The 23,330-nt window shown below is 36.9% G+C and overlaps 2 protein-coding genes across 2 annotated transcripts in view; one reads left to right on the top strand and one right to left on the bottom strand.

Moving 5' to 3' along the window:
- Positions 1-236: 236 nt before the first annotated feature.
- LOC116164137 (inactive dipeptidyl peptidase 10) overlaps positions 237-23,330 on the bottom strand; it is a gene marked incomplete at its 5' end in the record, with an annotated part of 46,012 nt that continues 22,918 nt past the window's right edge. Inside the window, 7 exons of the mRNA XM_031478276.1 lie at positions 237-904; positions 8,662-8,867; positions 8,917-9,119; positions 9,172-9,324; positions 9,374-9,847; positions 9,896-10,116; positions 10,165-10,392. Of these exons, the coding sequence (XP_031334136.1) occupies positions 767-904; positions 8,662-8,867; positions 8,917-9,119; positions 9,172-9,324; positions 9,374-9,847; positions 9,896-10,116; positions 10,165-10,392 (1,623 nt within the window). The remainder of the gene's footprint in view (positions 905-8,661; positions 8,868-8,916; positions 9,120-9,171; positions 9,325-9,373; positions 9,848-9,895; positions 10,117-10,164; positions 10,393-23,330) is intronic.
- Positions 20,938-22,066, top strand: LOC116158975. Its single transcript, XM_031471855.1, has 4 exons — positions 20,938-21,064; positions 21,113-21,373; positions 21,422-21,684; positions 21,736-22,066. The coding sequence occupies exons 1-4, from the start codon at positions 20,971-20,973 to the stop codon at positions 22,063-22,065; spliced, it is 948 nt and encodes a 315-aa protein (XP_031327715.1). The 5' UTR covers positions 20,938-20,970; the 3' UTR covers position 22,066.

The raw sequence follows: 23,330 nt of genomic DNA, 5'->3' as shown, positions 1-23,330 counted from the left end.
TGCGCCCTACACTTCAGAGGCATTTTGCATCAATCTATTGTAGAGGGGGGGGGGGGCATAAATTTCATTTATTGTGGAATCCATTTAACTGGTCAACAAAACGGTGGGAGTGTCACTTAATGCTTTAAATAAACAGACCGTTGTTTCTGTATTTAATGTTCTATATAAAATAAATCCTAATACAATACAATGTAAATAAATAATTAATTATACTTACGACTGATGTAACATTTATTTGGCTTGGTGTCACATTTACAAATCAGTACATTTTATACAAATATAACTTTTCAACAATGAATGTGGTTTTTATAAATACGTACTTGCAACAAAAAATTATTTGGTAACATATATTCTCTTCAACATTTAACCATAAAGCTAAGGTTAGGCACATATATACATTAAAAATAGTATTGGAATGTAAGATATATTTTTAATCGTTTACTCTCTAAATATTCTCTACATTTATAAACATTTTTCTTAATTCGTTGTAGTAAAATAAAATACGAAATTACTTACAGTCCAATACTAGCAAAAGGGAAATGGACGTATTCTCATTAAGCTTAAAGCACTTAGACTTTAACTTTTTTTTAACCAAACGCATTCATGATCATAATCACTTCCAATTGAATTAAATATTTCATAACGGGTATATATCATGCACAAGGAAGTTACTCACTCAACAACATTACTGTCTACGTTTTAAAAAATTTATATGAAATATTTAATTCAATTTAATTTTTAAAAAACGCAACAGTTTCTCTAACAGTTATTGTATAAAAAATCCTGTTCCATCATCCCAGTCGTCTAAACTGGGACCAAAGGAATCGTTAAAGAATTGATCGATTTCCTTGTACATATGGATCTGAGATTTTCGACTAAACGTATGCTTTTCGTCTGGATAAATCTGCAACAAAATAGTCACAGTTTAATGGAAATGACTTCGATTTTCCTATATCCTTTCTTGCATGCACGTTTGCAACCTGTATGACACTATGTAAGTTCTTGTCCAAGAAATTGTATCAAACGCGACACGTGATTGGTGGAGATTGTATGTGGCAACCTGTATCACGCACTACAAACATTGAGTTGGTAGTACTGTCGCGTAATTGAAGGAATAGCTGATTATGTAAGTTATAATCGTTGTTATTTTTCTACTTATTCTGAATTGTTATTTATTTATTTATCATTATTGTAAATTTCGTGGACAAGGGATCAAGTGTTGATGTTAGTGGCGGTTTATAGGGGACATGACAACTTGTATAATATTGACTCTGCAATAAATAAACATAAGCACGTCATGTAATGTTATTTTGAAGCAGTCGAAAAAGAACTGTCTGGCTTCAGAATTAGCAAAAAAGTTTAATTCTTTGAGGGAAACGTATTTGGCTGAAGTAAAAAAGGTTGTTGCTACCCACAACAGTGGCCCCCTGGTGCCGACGATGTAAGTATTATATTAACATACACAGACAATAAAAGAGCAACCTGTTCTTTCTTGTTCTGGTACCAGTGTAATCCAAGCAAGAATTAATCCAGATGGAAATATAGAAATTTTAGAGAACGAAGGAGCTTCTGAATCGCCAATACTTTCGCCACAATATGTAACTAGAATACATACAATGATTACTTTTTTTATATACATTTAGAAGTAGACATAGGGATTTCCTATTTCTAGTTTTAAATGACAAAAATGCGATTCACATAAGCCATCGTAATCAACTTTCAATTTTAACGGAGGTTATGAAACTGAAAGTTTTAATTTTTGTGGAAAAGAATCTCATAAGAAACTTAAGGGAAATAACGACCGAATTTAATATTTCTTCATCATAACCTTACAGTCGTTTTTATTAAAAAATCTAGAATGACAATACAAAATGCGTGCGTAGGTTATTCCGGTTGTATAAAATTAGGCGTCATTCAGAAGGATTTTTGTCATTTAAAAGTACTTCTAAATGAATAGCACTGTATAGAATAGTCATTGAAAATACTAAGTAATAAAGAGCAATTCGTTTTAGAGCATTTCTGAGCACATTGTCTATCACGCATATTATTCGTGCCCAACTACAAGCCTGGAGGGCACACCGCAAAGCTCTTCTCGCATCCCAAAAAGAAAGGAAAAAGTGTCGAAACTATAAATGAAAGATTCGATTCAATGCCAGATGGTATAACGATCCTAATACAAACCTACAAAAATAGCAAAGAAGTATCTCAAGAGTCCAAGTCAGATGCTTTTGATAATTTCTTTAAATATTGTGTTTTGAAGATGGGAAAAAAATTTATAAATCAAACCAGAGCAAGACATGGTTTAGAACTTTTCTTCAAGGACATCCACAATTAACCGTGAAGCAAGCCGAGTATATCAATAAGGCCAGAGCTAGCATTACACTTGAGAAAATTCGGAATTTAAAAGATCCAACAAGGATCTTTAATATGGGATGAAAGATCTTTTTTTAAAATTTGTTTTAGCAGAACATGGAAAACACGTATATGGTACATCTGCTAACAGCGATAAGGAAAATGTTACTACATAAATCACCGTGAACGCTAAAGGAGAATTCGCCCCACCTTTAACCCCTATAAATTTGACAGACTTCCGGCCAATTACGGAGAATACGTAGCCCCTCTACAAGTGATTTACACAGTATCGGGAGTATATTGAGAAAAATACAACCTCAGCTCGTCTGGAGAAGGTGGAAAAATATCATAAAAGATACAGATCAAGGTCGGACCACGATCGCGTCGGATTTCTGCTTCTCCAACATTCACGGCGTGGGATGACGTCATCTCCTGTGCGCGCTTACCTTCTTTTGTTGAAAGTGCGTTTTTACCAGATTCTGATAGTAAATAATAAAAAAAATTTTAGTACGAGAAAACGAGTTTATTACATGGCGATCCTGCCAATGCTGCCAAACGTTCCAAAAGTACGAAATATCTAGTGTAATAAAATGCAAACATGGGAAATTCCGAAACAAAAAACATTGATTCGACGGGTTAAACGACCGAGCAAACAACGGCTGTAGTAAACTAGTTTTTATGATGTGTGCGCTACTAACGGTCAAGATCTTCGAATTCGCATTGAACAAACGGTACCTACAGCCCAGCAGTCAGCGTGAAAATCAGCATCACCACATGCCATCCCACAGGCTCTCTACACGGCAACCCTCAACTTCCACCTTCAGACGCTCCCGTAACCGGCTCCAGAAAGAACGGCGCTTGATGTCTTCGACGTAATTAACAAGATATGTTAGCTACACTTGAGCCAAGCGAACATTCAGGATACTTAGATTTAGGCAATTGTAATAGTTTAGGTACTTTAGATTTTAGAAACGATGTCGATAGAATTTGAATTAAAAACAGCTACCGCACTGTTACCATTAATGGAAGGTACCGAAAGTTGTACACGCCAATTAATTGATTCTACCAAATTATACAGCGACATGCTCACAAAAAATGGAAATTCATTGTTGGTAAATTACATTTTAAAAACGCCAAAATGCGATTACAGACATCGTACAATACCATTGATTTGCTAATTGAGGACATGATCAAACATTTACTTACTAAAAAAATCCGCGGCATCCCTTTCCAGCGAATTACAGAGGGTTAACCAAAACAGAAAGTCAATAGAGGAATTTGGTAGAAGTGTAGAAGAATTAGTGTTAAATCTTACCATCGCTCAAGCAGGCGTAAATGACGATTCACTTAAGGCTTTATCTAAAGTAATGCTATTAACGCATTTTCAAACGGTTTAAAAGATCCTAATTTAAAAACTATTATTAAGGCTAGAAATTACGAAACTTTAAAAGATGCAATTAGCGGGGCGAAAGATGAGGAATTGAACGACAAAATCGTAAACGCACATGCGACCTCATATCAAATAAGAGGTAACTTTAGACAAAATCGTAGGCCATGTTACCGAGGGCGTCAATACAACGGTAGATACAATGTAGGGAAAAATAAAAATTCATTCGACAACCAGCAAATAGTAGATTCTTATGGACCTATTATCGCCACCTACACGCAACTGCCGTAAACAACCACAAGCACTTAAGTTAAGCAAGACGGACAACAATTTCAACATCATTTTCGCATTGACGTTAATGTGTTTGAGGTGTTGTTACAAAAAATCCACCTTATGCATCAGAAGAGACACATCATATGCTCAGGTCGGCCTGCAATTAGCCTCGAAAAAGGATGGATGGTCATGATATGGTACTTGACCAATATGGAAAGTATAAGGTATACCCATATACATTTCATAATCAGCAGTTCTTAATAGGAGCTTTTGTACTTCAGATCTGTTGCTAGTCGCTTCGCAATAAGTAATTTGACTTGCTGGTTGGTCCTGTACAAAATGTGTGAAATGCTTGTACAGTTAAATTTGGAGCATGGTCTGATCGAGTGGCCATCGCAAAATGCTGCCCAAATCATATCCAATAACTTTCAAAGAAGGTTTGGTATGACAGGTTAGTAATGTTTCAAGAAAGATGCAAATGAATGCTCATTGATTTTAAGGTGTAATTGGTGCCATTGATGGTAGCCATGTTCGGATAAATGCACCAAAGGATCATCATACGTCTTACATTAACAGGAAGGGTCACCACTCTGTATTGCGACAAGGTCTATAGTAGTAAGGTAGGGCCGATTCTAAATATGACCTTGAGCTGTGAAGGTCATTGAGCGTTATGGGTCATTAACCTTATTGTTCGGGGGAATGACCTTTTCTATTTAAAGGTCGTTCACCTTCAAGCCCCTGACCTTTTGATAAAAGGTTATTGACCTCGTTGTCTGTGCTTAAACCCTTTAGCTTAATGGTTTTGATCTCCGCTAATGGAATAGTGGGGCGCAGTAATTATATAGCCCGCTTGTCGTGTATATCAAATAATCATGGCATGGCTAGCGTATGCTGAGCAATCGTGGAGCAAGGCGAGAGATTTTGTAACAGCGGTAGAACGGCTTAAGCAAAAATTTTCGGCGTTAGTATTTGACGCCGAACATGAAGCAATATATGGTAATGGTGAATATAGTGAGCAGGAGTGTCTGGCCATCGCCAAAAAATATGAGTTGGGCGAAGAGATATGTGAGAGTTATTTAAACAGTAAAATATGTGAGAAATGTGTAGTACGTAGATTGATAGAGGCCCAGTTAGAACAATTTATTAGTGAGTTAAGTGACTGGACTGAAAATGAAGAAGAGAGTTACAATTGACGAATCACGGAATGAAGTGTACATAATGGTAGCGTGGTCGTTTGCTTACGGTAAAGCACGAAGAGGTTCGTGGGAAACAGACGCGCTCGATAGATTTCGTTTCCGAAATAAAATCGAACAACTTAGTCGAGTTTTGTCTTCGGTATTAGAGAAAAGGCATCGGGACAAAGTCTATCGTGAACGATTCGCCTCCCCTCCACAACGTCAGCAATATAAGTGTAACTGCAGTAGTGCTTAAAATCATTCCGACACCGTACGCGAACTGGTTAAAATGGATCTTGATACACTGAACAATACCACTTTCTGTAAGCCGTTCAAAAATGTAAAAGACCTGGAGGTGGGGGAGAAATATCGAATCATCGGCATCGACACAATCAACACAAAATATGGTGACCGGGTAGTCGTGGAGACTGGAAACTTTAAATCTGTGCTTCCCTTACGTTTCTACAACTACTTTAAGGAGGATAATCGTTTACAAACATTCAAAGACTCCTTAGCCAATAAAGAGGTTTATATAACAAGTGCTGGATCTGCAGGGCAAACGACTAACTTAAAGTTTATGATGTAAATAAAAGATTTGTGTATTAGAAATGTAAATAAACATGATATATAAAATGGTTTTCATTTCATAAATATACTGTCCATCATAAAAAATACCTCAGTTTCATCGTGATCCTCAAGGTGTGCTGTTCCTATGGACATGGATTCTAAAAATAGCTGCAATAATAACTACCTTACGTGTTCGTTCGTATCAAAGGTCATTCCCCCGGACAATAAAGTTAATGACCTTCACAGCTCAAGGTCATATTTAGAATCGGCCCTACCTTACTACTGTCTATGTACTGCCGATGTGTACACCGGATTTCCTGGATCAGTACATGATTCAACATTTTGGCTAAACCATTTAATGGTATAAGTATTGAAATAAACTCTCCCTTGTTCAGTGAACTAGAAACTTTTTTTGTTAAAATTTACGGCGGGGAAACAAAAAAATTGAACCAGCTTAGAAAGGAGATATTTTGCCACCGGAACCATAACCCAGAGATCATACCTCCCACGCAGAATGCTCTACTGCTACACTACAAAAGGGCTGTGTATCAAACAAGCATATGGGCTTCTGCGAAAAATCCTTTGATTCATGCTCCAGACCCTTCTGATTTTGGCTGGGTGAAATCTCCCGAGGGCAAACTTAGTCCAAAGTGAATATCAATCCCACAAGTTAGTAAAGCGTGCGAAGAGCTTATCAAATGTAACTGTAAGAAGGGTTGCCTTAAAGCATGTAGTTGTAAAAAAGAGAATCTTCCCTGTACTTTGTTATGTAAATGCGTTTGTTTAAAATCTTGATATATCTACATTCTACACAGTAAATTCTTTGGTATATTTTTAATCTGTGTTGTTTTTTTTATATTATGTATTTTATTTGCCTTTTTGATATTTCTTATATTCAAGAGTGTACCAGAGTACATAGGTATTAGGGAATTAGCAATGTTTCACCTGTTGAAAATTGAATAAAGTGTCGGAAATTATACTCGTAGAGCCAATGTATTTTTGCAATATTTGTGGGGTTATTTTACAATTTTTGTTGAAGATAAACATGTTATATACCAATCGATAGGAAATTTTATTTTCTTTAAATTAGGGCTCTTGACATTTTTCCGAAAAAATATTTTCTGAGAAAATTGAGAAAAACTAAAAAATGCACCTTTGGGGATGGTTTTGAGGTAGTTTTTTAAAAGGGATCCCCGGGCCTTCACCCTATCTTTATTTCTAGTTCCCCAATAGTCTTTTTGGGCAAAGGCCAAACTTTAACACGCACGGTAACTCACATTATAGGATTCATACCTACTAAGTGGCCTAAACCAGCTGACGAAAAATGGGTACCAGGCTGAAGAAATCGTAAAAAAAATTTCTGCACCAATTGCTCAGAATGCTAGGGGGATATTTGTTGTTAATATGTAAGTTTATGTAGGCAGTTTGCAAGTTTTTTTATATGTACAGTACGTAGTTTAAAGATCTTGTAATATTTTTACGAAATAAATAACAGTGCGTTCATTCACTAGAATTTGTGACTATTTTGGAATTTTTGCATTTTTTGCGAAAATATAAGGCAAATTTTGTATTTTTTTTAAATAGTCTACTAATTTTTAAATGTTATTTGTTTATAACAATACAAACGTAAGAAAATTTAAAAAAAAATTAAAGCGTGAGGTCCACCCAAACTTAAAATTTGTCTTAACTGTTCATTCATTGGTCGAATGACCCTATGTCGCCTTCAGCTGTTTGTAATGCAGGGTAAAGTGATTCTTGAATTTGGTGTTATTTGCTTTCAATGTAAAGGTTATTCCTATTTTGATTTGTTTGAGATTGACCAGTTATTAATTTTCATTTGATTGTTTTAACTTATGCGTGCCTTTTTTGAGTGTAATTAGCCTTTTCGCCCTTGCAGAGGTATATGCCGAAGTGATAAATATACTAGCGGCATTTATCTCGAACTACAAGTCTAAGGTTACCGTATCCAAGACCTATTGATACATACCGGATTGGAGGAGGTGCGGCTAATTAACGATATATATTTTATGTACTTTGTAAGAAACTTCAGACACTTTCAGACACCTGAGAAAGGATTGAAGCTGCTTTTAAATCTATTTGTGATGGCCATTCTTTAACTTATCAAGTTTTGTTTTGCATTAACGTCAGATTCAATTCATTGTTAATTAATGTACTACATTTCGATTTGCAATTTTTTTGTTTATCAATGTAACATGGAATCTTACGTTTTTCGAGTAATTAAAGTGTACATTTTTATAAATTGCTCAAAAAATTGTACATAATGATTTAAACAAAATTTTCGGATTCGAGTTTTTTTGGTTTTTTTTTGCATTTTCTGAGAAAACTTACCACAGTAATGTATATTTTTTGACACCACCAGAATGTAAATATTTCAATAAACAAAAAGCCAACCGTTCAGTTATAAAATTTAGGCTTTGATAATGGCTGTAAAAATTATAGAGCCGAAACATATACATATGTCAGCCGTAAATAAAAAACTTTTTTGGGAAAGACAGGAGCGATAATCTGAGTATTTATAGGATTCTGTGGCTGCAACCTATAGCCTACACGGACAAAAAAAGAAGGGCTTTATAACAACAAAGCTTATAGTATAAGGTAAATAGGAGGAAAAACCCCTTTTTCCTTTCCCAACTGAAATATTGGAAAATTGTGCGCATTAATAGACTTCAAAAACTACGTGATTTTACAAAAGAATTGTAATCACACATGTTTGCCTTTAAAAAAATCAGTATAACTTTCTTTAAAAAATTTAAATTGTGTGGGAAGATATATTTAAAACAAAAAATCAAGCAGCGTGGCGGTCATTTTTAAATATGGCGAACAAACGACCATGTCACCAATATTTTTTTATACATACATACATACCATTTATACATATATACATACCAAATGCCTAAACAGCACGCCTTGATCTATTAACGCCCTCGCAAATAAAATGGAATGTTGAGGTTTAACTGTGGTATCTGCTGTCCCATGTATCAACATGAAATGTCGATCTCTTAAATTACCCGCCCTTTTAGTTAAATCTGCATTTTCGTAATTGATTAAGTGATCAGAGGGGAGTCCCAAATACTTTTCAGTAAAAAACGAATCTAGAAAGAAAATATTTGAAAACCCTGTTAGCCTGACACATAAGCTTACTGTAATATTGCCAATTTGTAATTGGTGATATGCTGACCGAACAGTTGATTATGTGTTGGAAGTCTTGCATCAGTAGCATTGCTGCAACATATCCACCATAACCTTTACCGACGACACACACTCTAGACCTGTCGATAAATTTAAAGGTATCTTCCAGGTAAGTAAGAACAGCTAATTGATCTTCGACCTCGATTGTGCCAAATCTTTAAGAACGTAGGCGTTAATAATGGCATTTACAAGTTACTTTACGGGTACCTGTGCTGAATCTCCCGTCTCATTCTCTCCCCTTGGTAACCCGATCCTCTCACATCAATTTGAGCAACAACGTAATTTTTTGTACTTGCCAGGTACCAAGGCCAGGACAGCTCCCACTTTTCGGATACAGTCTGCGACCCCGGTTTACAATTTCTAAAAGCTTGAAATGCACCACCAACTTTTCGTATTTAAATGTACATACACAATCAATATCATTGGAAACGCAACCTCCTCATACTCCCTTAAAATCGGCGGAAATATAAGCCGAACTTGAGCTTTGTATCCGGCCTCGATTTCCACTTGAAACTTTTTTATTTGTGGAACAGACAAATCTTTTACTTTATTCCGTAAGCTATGCCCTGAGTCTAGTACTGCTAACCTAATATTTGTGGCAGTTTCAACTAAAAACACTACAGGAATATCTGGTCCCAAACATTCTTGAATATAGTATCCATTTGAATGACTGAATATCACATTATTATATTCACAAACATAACCTACTAACATAGTATTATTAAAAATAGTTTCGTTTAAATTTTCAGATTCTACGTATGACGAATTGAAATCTACGGTTGGGCGACAGGTTAAACAAGTCCATGGCTGAGACGAGTTAGTGTCGCCAATTTTAAAAAGGTGTCGCACACCTGGACTATTTTCGTTTGTTGCGATAGCGAATCTAAAATTAAATGAGTTATCCGAGTGGAAGGATGGTGTTATGATTTACATCAAGTGGTTCTCTTCGTCCCACGATAAAATTTGGGTGAGTTCGAATGCTCCGTGCGTGAGAGGTATAACATAACTGGGTTGTACCTGACACGCGTGCATGTAATTTCCATTGTCACCGTCATTTACTGGTAATCTAATGAGCGCTTGGCCTCCACTTGTCGAAAAAACCGGATGAAATATTGGTTCCGTCCAACCATTAGATTCTTTCTCAATATGAAACTGAAAAAAACGATTACATAAGCGCATACAACAAATAAACTTCATTACATTTGTGCAATTATAGTTGTTATGGGATTTGCACGTTACTATCACCGATGTGTTCTGCTGTCGATTGAGCCATACGATTGACACTTGGTGATCACCAAAAAAGTTGACGCTAGTGATGTATCCACCTGGAAAAACGCTGTTTGTTGGTCGAATTTCGAGTGGAAATAGATATTTTGGTGTACTTAAATTAACTATCCACACTTTGACGTCGGGATTTGGAAGCTCCACCTACAATAACAAATCTTAATTAGGAAAAATCACATATTTAGATAATAAACAATCGATCAGCGCTTTAAGATACCTTGGTAGGTGTTTTAATCGATACATCGAATTTTTTAATCATTTAATGACCGAATTAATTCCAAATAACAAAATATCGACTCAAACCGTTAATCTTTTGTTTTTGCGACATTGTCAACCAACACATGCGAAATTATGGCTTACTAGTAGGCTTGGGACACTTCGCGACCCGAAGGACCAACATTCAAATGAGTATAACTTTTGTTTGAAAAGTTATTTTAAAAAACTGTTCGACAGTTTTGTTCCTTAACTCGTTTAGTATGTACACAACAAATTTCGTGGAATTATCTCTATTTTCGTTGTCCCGCCAAGAATTGCAGTGGAACTTTTTTTTTCGAATTTTCAAAAACTAATTTCAGATTCGTGATTTTCATGTTAAAAAACCCCCAGATACCAAATTTCGTCGAAATCAGAATTTTTTTTGCACCCTAGTTTAGGGGTGCGCCCTTTAGGGGTAGGAATTTTGAAAAAAAAATTGCAAAATCGGAAAGAGCATACCCAAAAACCTATTCAAAGACATGCCACCCGACTTTGTAACTCTTATGGTTGCTGAGAAAAAAATTAAAGAAGAAATGCAGATTTCAACACTCTTTGGGGGGTGGCTCCCAAACGAAACACGTTGGACCCTCGGTTTATTTGGAAAAAGTGCTTGTTTTGATGCCCTCTACAACCCGATTTTTTTTTTTCGAACGGTCGTGTAACACCCTGTATAAACAGGGTGTTTAATTTAAAAACAATAATAATAATGCCTTTATTACATGGGCGAAAAAAAATATGCAATTTGAAATGGTGTAATGAGACGAAGTTCAGTTTCCATCGGACACCTTGTACATGCCAAGTTGAAAAATATTGCTGTGCCCCTTATATTCGGACGCATAAAAAATAAATGTTATGCCCCACGTTGGGCGCCAAAAAGTATTGCTGTATCCCCTTTTTCGGGCGCACAAAAAAATAAATTCTGTGCCCCACGTTGAGCGCCACAAATTATTGCTGTGTGCAATGGTATTACGCCAATCAAATAACACTTACTAGCTCAAAATTACACAAATTAAACCTTGTAACAAACTCCCATCTTCAAATAAACTGTATTTTTAATAACTAAAGAAAAATTGAATATCAGGGTCCAGATAGGTTCTGACATGCTTGAAAAATCTCAACACGGACGTATAAACATCTTCAAGTTCCGCAAATCAGTAGTTCATAAGAAACAACACTATTAAATGTTTACTTATACTGGAAATGACCTAAGAGAAACAAGAGAAATTTTCATGGAACAACAAAAACAAACTTTATCTGGATTTTCTTTACTTTTACTGGAATTCAACTCGACACATAATTTTCTCAGATCGCATACAAAAATAAAATCAACATTTCTACAAAGTTGTCCTGTCAACCGCTGTCAGTCGATCGGTGATGGCAAAGACCAACACATAAATATTGCATACATACCAACAGACATTACCTACAGACATACACCAGTCATTGTAAGTGTTCTCCGTGTTTGGTTTGTTACCTAAATAAATGTTAATTGGTTATCTCTTCCTCACATTCCCACGCTTTATTGAAACATTTTACCCCGTTATAATTTTTTTTAAACCAGCCTGTACAGATGCGATAAACGACAAAAACAAACACTTCTCACAGAATTATTTTAAAATAGAGCACAACCTTGTACACAAACTTGCTTCCTTTTTGTTTAATTGCCAACACTGGTTCCTATTAAAACGACAACGACGTTTACTTGTTGCGAGTTCACAAGGAAGTAATCGCACATTTTATTAACACCAGTACATCAGTTTAAGTACATCGGACAGATGTCGCTGCATAAACCACAGATATAATCTAACACCCCCACTATATCGAAGGTTTCATTTATCTTAAACCTAAATCATTTACAAATTTAACATGCGAAGTAACATTTAAACTTTTTGTAAAAATATCGGCAGTCATATCATGAGTTGGCAAGAAAGTAAGATACACATCTCCGTTTTCCGATCTAAAAACCTTAATTTTATTGTTGGTTTGATTTTCCACCATGCCTTTAAATTCTTTGAATTTCTCCGACTTAGCTTTAAGAAAGTATACAAACGACATTCTGCTGTAGTCATTTTCAAATACTAAAAAATATCTTGATCCACCTATAGATTTGACCTCCATCGGACCACAGACATCAGAATGGATTAAGGTAAACGTACCAGTTATTGGCACTATTAAGAGCATGTAATACTGCACATAATTGTTACTAATCAACATGAAGTTTATGTTCTTCGTGATATTGACCATTGGGTAGCTTTAAGTTTACTATCCTTTTATCAACTTTTGATTAGGCAATTTAAATTGGTATATAAATCGATATTTATTATTTTTTTTAAAAGGCTAAAATTCTAGTTATTGGCACGTAATCACTAGTCCTTGACACCGCAGTAATTGGCATGCCTCATTTAAATGCCTATTATTGGCACCCCCCAGTGACTGGCACGGCAATTTGAAACTTGTAACTCAAAAACGTTATTACGCTTGTATACATTATAAGAAGTAGTTGAAAAGGTAAACATTATTTGACAGGTACTCATCTACTTTTAAACAGCTTGTTTTGTACATGGAATGCACATATAAACCTCATTACTATCATTATAATTATCACTTTTTATTAAACATTTAATATGATATTGCCTTAAACAGTTTATGCATTTTAATGCCACATTTTTTGTAGTGACATTGAAAGTACACGAGTAGCAGACTCCTCGAGTTACCACATATTTATGTTTAATCTCTACTGGAATTTCAGCTTCATCTGGTGAGGTTTGATGCTTCATTTCCAAAATCTCATTATTATCAGTTTTCCTCTCTCGTTGCTCTGATAGTTCTTGTTGCTTAACGTCAGGAGTTTTTAATATTTCTTTATCAGTCTTCTTCTCACTCTTGTCTAGTATTTCACATCGCTTATCCTCTAGAGTTGTAAATAGTTCTTCCTTATCAGTCTTCTTCTCTCGTTTGTCGAATAATCCTTGGTGGCTGGTCTCTTGATTTTTTAATACTTCTTTAATCCCATCTTTAATATCGCTTTTATCTAATACTTCTTGATCTTTGGTTCCTGCAGTTTTTGGTATTTTCATCTCATCTATCTTTTTCTTACTTTTGTCTGATAAAACTGGAATTGCGCCAGTAAAAAGTCGTCTAGCGTATGGTTTTGATTCTTTGCTGCCATTATTGATAGCAATGTTCGAAATTATATTTATCTTAGAAGACTTATTTAAATTTTTGTTCTGTTTTTTTGTTGGATTTTTTGCCTTTGGTTTTGTGTTTTCTTTCTTAGCTAGTCTTTCTTCTTTCCTTTTTTCTTTTTCGGCTTCAAGCTGATCTTTCTCTTTCTTTTGATTTTCAAAAATTTGCTTCCATCCACTGGATGTAATAACATAAGGTAGCTTTGTTTTAGTCTGGTTTTTATTCTTCTTTTTCGGTGTTTCTGGATATGTCAAGAAATTTTTTAGATTCATCCCTCCAATCTCGCTACGCTTGTGGGATACTTCAGAGTTTGTGTTTAAAGAACTAGTGGCCGACTCGCTTTTCTCAAAATTTGCTTGGTCAAGTACCTCAACTATTACATTATTATCCGCACAAAATTGTTGTTCAGGATAAAATATTACCGGTATGTCCGAAATGTTGAATTCAGAGATATTATCCTCATTACATCCGTTTAAACCAGCCGTATTGTAAAGGTAGTTATAAGATTCATTAAAAGTGGTATTATGAACAGAATTTACAGAAGTATTAAAATCATCATCTACATTTAATTCCGGCGTATTAATAAAATTGCGTTCAATGGACGCAGACGTGTTAGAAACAAAATTGGTAGAAAAATCGAAATTTTCTTCTTCATTTGTATTCTGAATAAGATCACCAGAATTGGTCATGGCGGTGTTATAATTCAGGTTTTCACAAACACGAACACACAAATGTTCCTGTACAGTTTCATTTACATTGTCACCACTGTGAGGTTTTTCATTTTCTGTCACGTTGTGTTTAGTTTGGAATGATTTGTATAGTTCATATCTACAACGCTTTCCTTTCTTCTGTCAAATTTTCTTTTCCATCCTGTATAACTGTATAACGTTGATCAGAGACAATAAATTATTACTATTATTATTATATTTTTAAAATCTGTTAACAATTTGCTTCCGATTATTTGAGAAAACTTTTGATAACATATTCCGGTGTTGACTTGATCATTATTAATTAATTCTGGTACATGATCTTCACACTTTGATTTTCCCAGACACTTCCTTTTATCAATGGCGTCTACATTCCATGGATGTAAACCACAAGCTTTAAATCCATTTCTAATTATGTTGGGATTTATTCTATCTACAACCTTCTTTAGAATTGGCGCAAAGTCGAATTTACCAAACTGCTTCATAGGATTGAATCTCCTCTAGCAAAGCATCTTTCCAAGCGCTTTTCACTGGTCTAAATGCTGTTACGTCTGCTGGTTGTAAAATTCTGGTAGCATTGGGGTACAATGCTATTAGTATGATCCCTAATCTAGTACACAATTAGCCCAGGCATTTTAGGTTTTGACCCTACGAAAAATAACGTAAATCTGAAAGTTGGCACAGTTGTTCTATTTGATGCCCTGAACAACATATAAAAAGTCCCAAGAGTTCCCATGTCGGCTTCCTTGAAGTTCGGGCTTTCGAAAGTCCGAACTCTTGAAATCTGCACGACGCCACTATAATTATAGCCTAGCGGACGAACGGAACAAGTCCCAGAGTCGCGGGAGGGCTTAAATTAAAGGTTAGTAACCAGGCTATCTTTTGATATTTTTTGCAAGTGCCAGTGACAACTTCCGGCCAGACAGGAAGTGGAAAAAGACCGCGAAACTTGACAAAAAAATCGGTTTTTGTTTTTTGTTTGGACATAGGTGCGATTTAGCGTCCGATATCGGAAAAATGACCAAAACAAATGTTGTAGAGCGTAGTTTTAACTTTAAAACCGTACCCTTTGCGTTGAAATCCGACCAATAGGAGGGGAGCTACAAACCGTTAAGTGCGATCCCACGCGCCGCTCGCCGTTGCGCGACTTGCCTGAGAGGTGCACCAGATCGACCAGATACGGTTGGCTTAATAGCGGCGCATCTCTGACTTATTTGTATTTCGACTGTGAGCGTTTTAGACTTTTGGAAAGTGTTTAGCGCGTAAATTTTGAGGGAAACTGTACAGTATTTTTTTCTAAACAAAACAATCCATATTAAAAATTGTTGAGTAAACTTCGTCGTAAAACAAAGACAGGTTCGCTGTTTTAATTCGATGTTCCTTCTCCATCGGATTCTTCGTCTTCGGACTGGGGTTCGGGAACATTATTACAGCTCCTGCCTCTACAATGGGCGCATGTAGTTTGGCAGAGCCGCACGAACAGCGGTTAAAACAACCTTGCTGGCAAGCGCAAGAAATCAAATGTAGATGTTCGTCTGGTGCTGGTGGCAAACTTGTCGGATTTGGAACAAGTGTGGGACCCATTTTTTTTTAGCCCCGTTGGCAAAAGACTGTTCGATAGCCATTCTTGAACCTAAAATAAGGAAAATAGGAAATAGAATTAACTAAATCATTCTAAAAACTACTGTACAATCAGATTCCATATAAACCTCTCGCCAGGAAAGATTGCCGGTCACAGAAGACCTGATCTCGGTCTACAACCTGTCTTTTTCTAAAGATATGAGCGACTTCCAGGATAGGATCGTGCCAATCTTGAACGAAAAGTCTTTTCGTTCAACATTGGCACGATCCTATTCCGGAAGTCGCTCGCATCTTAAAAAAACATATATTGTAATTTGACACAAGGTGCGCTGTGACCGGCAATCTTTCCTGGCGAGAGTTATACCGTCTTATTTACTGCCGTAGAGATGAACAATACATTTTTCACCAGCTGATACGATGGATTCTTTTGATGTGCGCGGTTTGTTGAACGTGAACGCAAGATTTTGTAGGTGTGGGTTTTCTAAAAGCTTCCATGCCTTCTTTTTTCCTTGGTTGTACAGCGCCGATGTAGTATCGCAGCCCGTTATCGCATGAAGGAATAGGCGCGAAGAAAGACTGCCTACTATTCCTTCATGCGATAAAGGGCTGCGATACTACATCGGCGCTGTACAACCCAGGAAAAAAGAAGGCATGGAAGCTTTTAGAAAACCCACACCTACAAAATCTTGCATTCATGTTCAACAAACCGGGCACACCAAAAGAATCCATCGTATCAGCTGGTGAAAAATGTATTGTCCATCTCTACGGCAGTAAAGAAGACAATCAAAGCCTGGACGATCTCCAAATTCACGTCTATGCTCGCGCAGTAGCAAAGCAAAGCAAAGCTACGTTTGATCTAGCTACATTGCCGCCAACAACCGCCGCTGCCGAGCAGCACAGTTTGCGGACGTACTTGCAAGTGAGATATGGAATCTGATTGTACAGTAGTTTTTAGAAAGATTTAGTTAATTCTATTTCTTATTTTCCTTGCTTTAGGTTCACGAATGGCCATCGAACAGTCTCTTGCCAACGGATTGGGGCTGGAAAAAAATGGGGCCCACACTTGTTCCAAATCCGACAAGTCTGCCACCAGCACCAGACGAACATCTACATCTGATTTCTTGCGCTTGCCAGCAAGGTTGTTTTAACCGCTGTTCGTGCCGCTCTGCCAACCTACACTGCACTTTAATGTGCGCGCATTGTAGAGGCAGGAGCTGTAATAATGTTATAATGTTATATATAATAATGTTCCCGAACCCCCTTTGTTTTACGACGAAGTTTACTCAAAAATTTTTATTTGGATTGTTTTGTTTAGAAAAAAATACAGTACAGTTTCCCTCAAAATTTACGCACTAAACACATTCCAAAAGTCTAAAACGCTCACAGTCAAAATACAAATAAGTCAGAGATGCGCCGCTATTAAGCCAACCGTATCTGGTCGATCTGGTGCACCTCTCAGGCAAGTCGCGCAACGGCGAGCGGCGCGTGGGATCGCACTTAACGGTTTGTAGCTCCCCTCCTATTGGTCGGATTTCAACGCAAAGGGTACGGTTTTAAAGTTAAAACTACGCTCTACAACATTTGTTTTGGTCATTTTTCCGATATCGGACGCTAAATCGCACCTATGTCCAAACAAAAAACAAAAACCGATTTTTTTGTCAAGTTTCGCGGTCTTTTTCCACTTCCTGTCTGGCCGGAAGTTGTCACTGGCACTTGCAAAAAATATCAAAAGATAGCCTGGTTACTAACCTTTAATTTAAGCCCTCCCGCGACTCTGGGACTTGTTCCGTTCGTCCGCTAGGCTATAATTATAGTGGCGTCGTGCAGATTTCAAGAGTTCGGACTTTCGAAAGCCCGAACTTCAAGGAAGCCGACATGGGAATTCTTGGGACTTTTTATATGTTGTTCAGGGCATCAAATAGAACAACTGTGCCAACTTTCAGATTTACGTTATTTTTCGTAGGGTTGACCCCATTTCTGATCTAAAATGCCTGGGCTAAATGCACTTAATTGGAAGTTAAGGTGTGTTTTATGTTCATCCACAAACAAAATTATTGGAAATATCACATTCATTTCCACCACACTTTTATAAAACACATTACCAATGTACTCATAAAAAACTTCGGACTTCATCCATCCATTGTCGCCATTACCGATGCCCCAACCTTTCGGAACAGTATCGACGATTGACTTTGGCATCCTTTTATATGGATAAATGATCATTGGAGGAGTTACTCTGCCGTCAGCACAAAAAGAAAACATTACAGTCAGATTTGATTTGGAACTAGCAGCGTCAACTTCATAGACATCCTTCGACCTCTTCTGGGCGACCACCTTTCCTTGTTTTGGGCAAAACATGAAAACGGTTTCATCGCCATTAAATATGCGACTGGGATCTTCCAAAATGTCGTCATATCCTTTTGATTTAAGGTATTCTCCAACTTGAGTGAACCAACCCTTTATGTCAGTGAAAGCAATTTGGCTACTAGCATATGTCGCCCAAGAAAAGCTTGAAACCATTTCTTTCCCGGCATATTTTGTTTGAAAAGTGGCACCGTTGTACCAAGGTTGTCTAAGTAATGTTTAAAAGATAATTGAATATCAGTTTTGCGCCTCGGAAAACCTTTCCTTTGGCACTCCAGAATCCATTTTACCAAGCTTTCTTCTGCATCAGCCGATAAAACTTCTTCGGTATAATTTTTCACGTATTTTTGCGTGTTCTTTACTTTCGGCATACTAATGAATATTTATCTGAAAGGAATTAATAATTGCAATACTTCTACCCCGCAAATTAATTAAATCTACAGTTAAGTAGCAAATAAAAACAAAGTGCCAATAACTAAATACAACAGAAATCTCCAAGTATCGACATTCAAATCTGTGCTAGTAGTTGGCACCAATAAAATTCGCTGAAAAAGTTGTGTTTTGATGTTAAAACAGAATAAAATTGTTAGAATATATCATAACTCATAATGAAAATTTAATATTAAACCTAGTTTACCGAAATTAAAGCAGTAATGATGGATAATCGAAATCACTTACCCTTAAGAAAACACTAAGAAAATCACTATACCTACAACAACATTACTTTCTCGAATAATGCTTTGACTAACTGAAATGCTACATGGAAATGGCTTGCGCAGTCGTAATAAGTATAGAAATAAGTATAATTTTCGCGGTTAATTTAAATTAAAATCGTCATTTTAACTTAGATATAGGCTGAAATAAATGAAGGTGCCAATAACTGATGGGGGTGCCAACAACTGGCAGGTTTACCCTACTTGCAACAGGGATGTGGCTCTTGTCCCTACATGTTTGAATGGTCGCCTCGTTTGTTTTCCTTCGCAACACGTCACACACTTGTTTGCTGTGTCGACAATCTTGTCGCCATCAATTCCTTCTACGGCACCATTCTTCATCTTCATTAAATCTCGAAAATTAAGATGTCCAAACCTGCGATGCCAGATATCGCTGTTGGCTGCCGAGGACGAGGCCAGCAAACATCCTTGTGGTTTTACGTTTAGTCGATATACGTTGTTAACCAAATCTGCCGTTGCTACTAACGTACCCGTTTTGTTGTATACTTTACAAACGTCTGCCTCAAACAGGACACATGCCGCTTTAGTAATCGTGATCTTATGTTCCTTACCTTCAGCCATAGTTGTAATATTGACGTTCCCTGTGCAGGTAACACGAAGCTTATCATTATTAGCTAATGTAATTTCCTTTACTTCATTGTCCCCAGTAACGTCACTAAGTCAATCTGATCTCGCCGTTAAATGGTTGCTCGCACCCGAATCCACATACCAGTCACTACTATTAAATTGTCCACTTAAAAATACTGCACTGAAAGCGTTCGTAGGATTTTCATTGCCCTTGGGACATTTGTTTTTATAATGTCCTACCTGCCTGCACTTGAAGCATTTCACCCCAAATTTATTTTTGGAAGAGTTACCTGTATTACCGGCAGCGTAATGTTTGTTTACGTTTTTGGTTTTACTGGTACTTGCAATAGCATTCCCTGCACTATCGACACTACAAAATGGCTCCATATCCATAAGCTTGGTTTTGATTTTATCTGCCGTCATGTCGATCCCACTGTGCTCGATTGCCATTATCATCGGTGCGTACTTGTCCGGTAACCCCGCAAGAAGTAACGATCCCATCCATTTATCATCCACTACGAAGCCTGTGCCTTTCAATTTTTGCGCCGTGTCGATCATCTGATTGACGTAGCTCTCCATGGATTCACAATCGTCCCGCCGAATGGAAATGAGCGTTCGAAGCAGCCCAATTTTTTCTTGAAAATCCCGAATCATCGAACAATTCTTTTAACTTATCCCACACTTCCTTTGCCGTCTTAGCTTCTTTAATGTGTACGTAAAGCGATGCGTCGATAGATAACACTAACTTCGCCTTAGCTTTCGCGATTTTCGTCACGTCTTCGCACTTGCCATCTATGCACCCTTCCAAAGCGTCTAGCACTAGGAAATTACTTACTGCGAAAGTCCAATCGCTGTAATTTTCTCTCCCTTTCAATTTTGGCACACTAGATAAAATACTGAACGACGACATATTTAGAAACACACAACAAACACGCGAATTACTGGTCAATGGCGGCCTGGGCCCATAACCTATTAAAACGACAACGACGTTTACTTGTTGCGAGTTCACAAGGAAGTAATCGCACATTTTGGGTCTATTCCGAGTCGCACATATGCGCATGTATGCGTGTATATGCGCGAGAGAAATGTTTCGAATGGAACAAATGTGGCATTTTTAATGCGTCATCTATTGGGACTCAAAACTTCTTTCCCGTGCATTCACTACATCACAAGTTTGCTAGTGTGGCTAATGCGAGTGTGCGCAATGTTTGTTTTTCGTGCTATTTGCTATACCGCCATGACTAATACATAACCTTTATTTGATTGATCTCTATTTTTAACGTCCTTGATTTCTATCCTTCAAATTTCGATTTAAAAAACTTATAAACATGGATAATGAACTAGTGGAATTACCAGTTCTTGTTGGAGAAGAAGTCATTACATTAGTTGTAACGTCTGATGAATATACCCAAGCTGTAAATGGTAAGTAATTATAAATGGTACATCGACTTTATGGCTTTAATTCTCCAGATGAGACTTATTTAAAAGAACTTGTTAGCAAGTCTTGTTTATCTCTAGAACCTGTCCAGAAAACAATAGAGAAAGTTGGTGCTCCAAATCCTACAGTTAGCAAGTCGCGTTCACCTCTTGCGCTAGTCCAGGAAAAAATAGAGGAAATTGGTGCTCCAGAGCCTATAGTTAACAAGTCTAGTTTAACTCCTGCACCCGTCCAGGAAATAATAGAGGAAGTTGGTGCTCCAGGACCTAGTACAAAGGGTTCAAATAGTTCCGGTAAATAAACCTTATTTTGATTTTGTCTAGCTACAATAGTGTTTGTAGAAAAAGAAAACATAGTATGGCGTGACACAAATGTGCTAATGTTTCTTGACGTGTACAGGAATTTTGAATCTCAGTTTGAAGCAGCTGGGAAGAAAAATAGCAATGTTTGGGGTCGTATTACTGAAATAATTTCTAAGCCAGGTTTTGCTGTAACTGGGCTACAGTGTAGTGTAAAAATGGCCGGTTTAAAAAGGACATATAAAACCATCAAAGATGCCAATAGTACTTCAGGAAATTCACGTACAACATGGCAATATTTCAATGTATGTAAAACATGTGACAAGTCTAAAACTGTTTATAAATATTAATTGTAGATTATGGATGAAATATTTGGAAAAAAAGGATACATGTCTCCACCAGCCATAGCCAGTTCCGATGGGCCATCAGAGCCCTCAGAAGAAACTTTAGCAACAGGTAGTTCAGTGGTTACATTATTTCATATTTCTGATAAAATTGAATTTTCAGAAACTAAAAAAAGGAAAAAAAATTTTTCGCAGTTAATTTACGAGGATATTCAAAAACAAAAAAAAGTTAAAGAAACAAAGGAAGAAGAAAAGCAGCGAGAAAGCTTACGTAGGCATAATGAAAAAATACAAGTTGCAAAAGACCTTGTTACCACTCTTAAAGAATACTTAAATAAGTAGTTACCTGGTTATATGCCTTTAGAAAATTATTTTTTTTATATTTCAAGTTTATTTCTTAATCTGAAATTTGAAGAAATGTGATATTATATTTTATCAGGTTGTTCGGAAAGTCATTTCGTTTTTCTTCAACAGAGAACCTAATTGTATTGTTTCACAGCCAACTTTACACTTAAGCCGCATAAACATTAAAATTTTGACAGCTGACATAGTAATGCTTGTATGTTAAAAGTTTTGTTTGATTCTTTGCAATAGTTTTTGTTTGGTGCCTTATCAAAGATGGAAAATCAAAATCAGCATTTTCGGCATATTTTACTCTTTTACTATCGAAAAGGTAAAAATGCAGTTCATGCAAGGCGGAAATTATGCGATGTGTATGGAGAAGATGTACGGACTGAACGACAATGCCAAAATTGGTTTGCAAAATTTCGGTCCGGCAATTTCGATCTTGAACATGCACCACGTTCTGGAAGACCCGTTGAAGCCGATGGAGACCAAATAAAGGCATTGGTAGATGCAAACCGTCAAATAACAACTCGTGAGATTGCTGAGAGGTTACATTTATCGAATTCGACCGTTCATCATCACGTGAAACGTCTTGGTTTTATTTCAAAACTTAACATATGGGTTCCACATGTTCTTACAGGGCGAAATTTGCTTCGGCGCATTAACGACTGTGATTTGCTTCTCAAACGTATCAAGCGTATCATTACTGGCGACGAGAAATGGGTTGTTTACAAAAATGTTAAGCGGAAGAGATCATGGAGTAAAAAAGGTGAACCAGCTCAAACCACTGCGAAGGCCGATATTCACCAAAAAAAGGTTATGCTATCTGTTTGGTGGGATTTCAAAGGGATAGTTTTTTTTTAGCTTCTACCGGACAATACCACGATTAATTCTGAAGTGTACTGTGGTCAACCGGACAAATTGAACGATTCACTTAAACAGAAAAGGCCAGAATTGGTCAATAGAAAACGTGTAGTGTTCCACCACGATAGTGCGAGACCTCACACAAGTTTGGTAACCCGCCAAAAGCTTTTACAGCTTGAATGGGATGTACTACCACACCCACCATATTCTCCAGATTTGGCACCTTCAGACTACTACTTGTTCCGGTCTCTGCAAAATTTTTTGGACGGGAAGACCTTCACCTCAAATCAAGACGTCAAATTTCACTTGGACCAGTATTTTGCCAGCAAAAACCAGAAGTTTTATGAGCGTGGAATCAATCTCCTGCCCGAAAGATGGCAAAAGGTATTGGACCAAAA

Source organism: Photinus pyralis, unplaced genomic scaffold, assembly GCF_008802855.1.
Source record: "Photinus pyralis isolate 1611_PpyrPB1 unplaced genomic scaffold, Ppyr1.3 Ppyr1.4_LG1, whole genome shotgun sequence".
NCBI classification, from domain to species: Eukaryota; Metazoa; Arthropoda; class Insecta; order Coleoptera; family Lampyridae; genus Photinus; species Photinus pyralis.
Note: the sequence above shows the minus strand (reverse complement) of the source record. Positions and strands in the feature narration are given on the sequence as shown.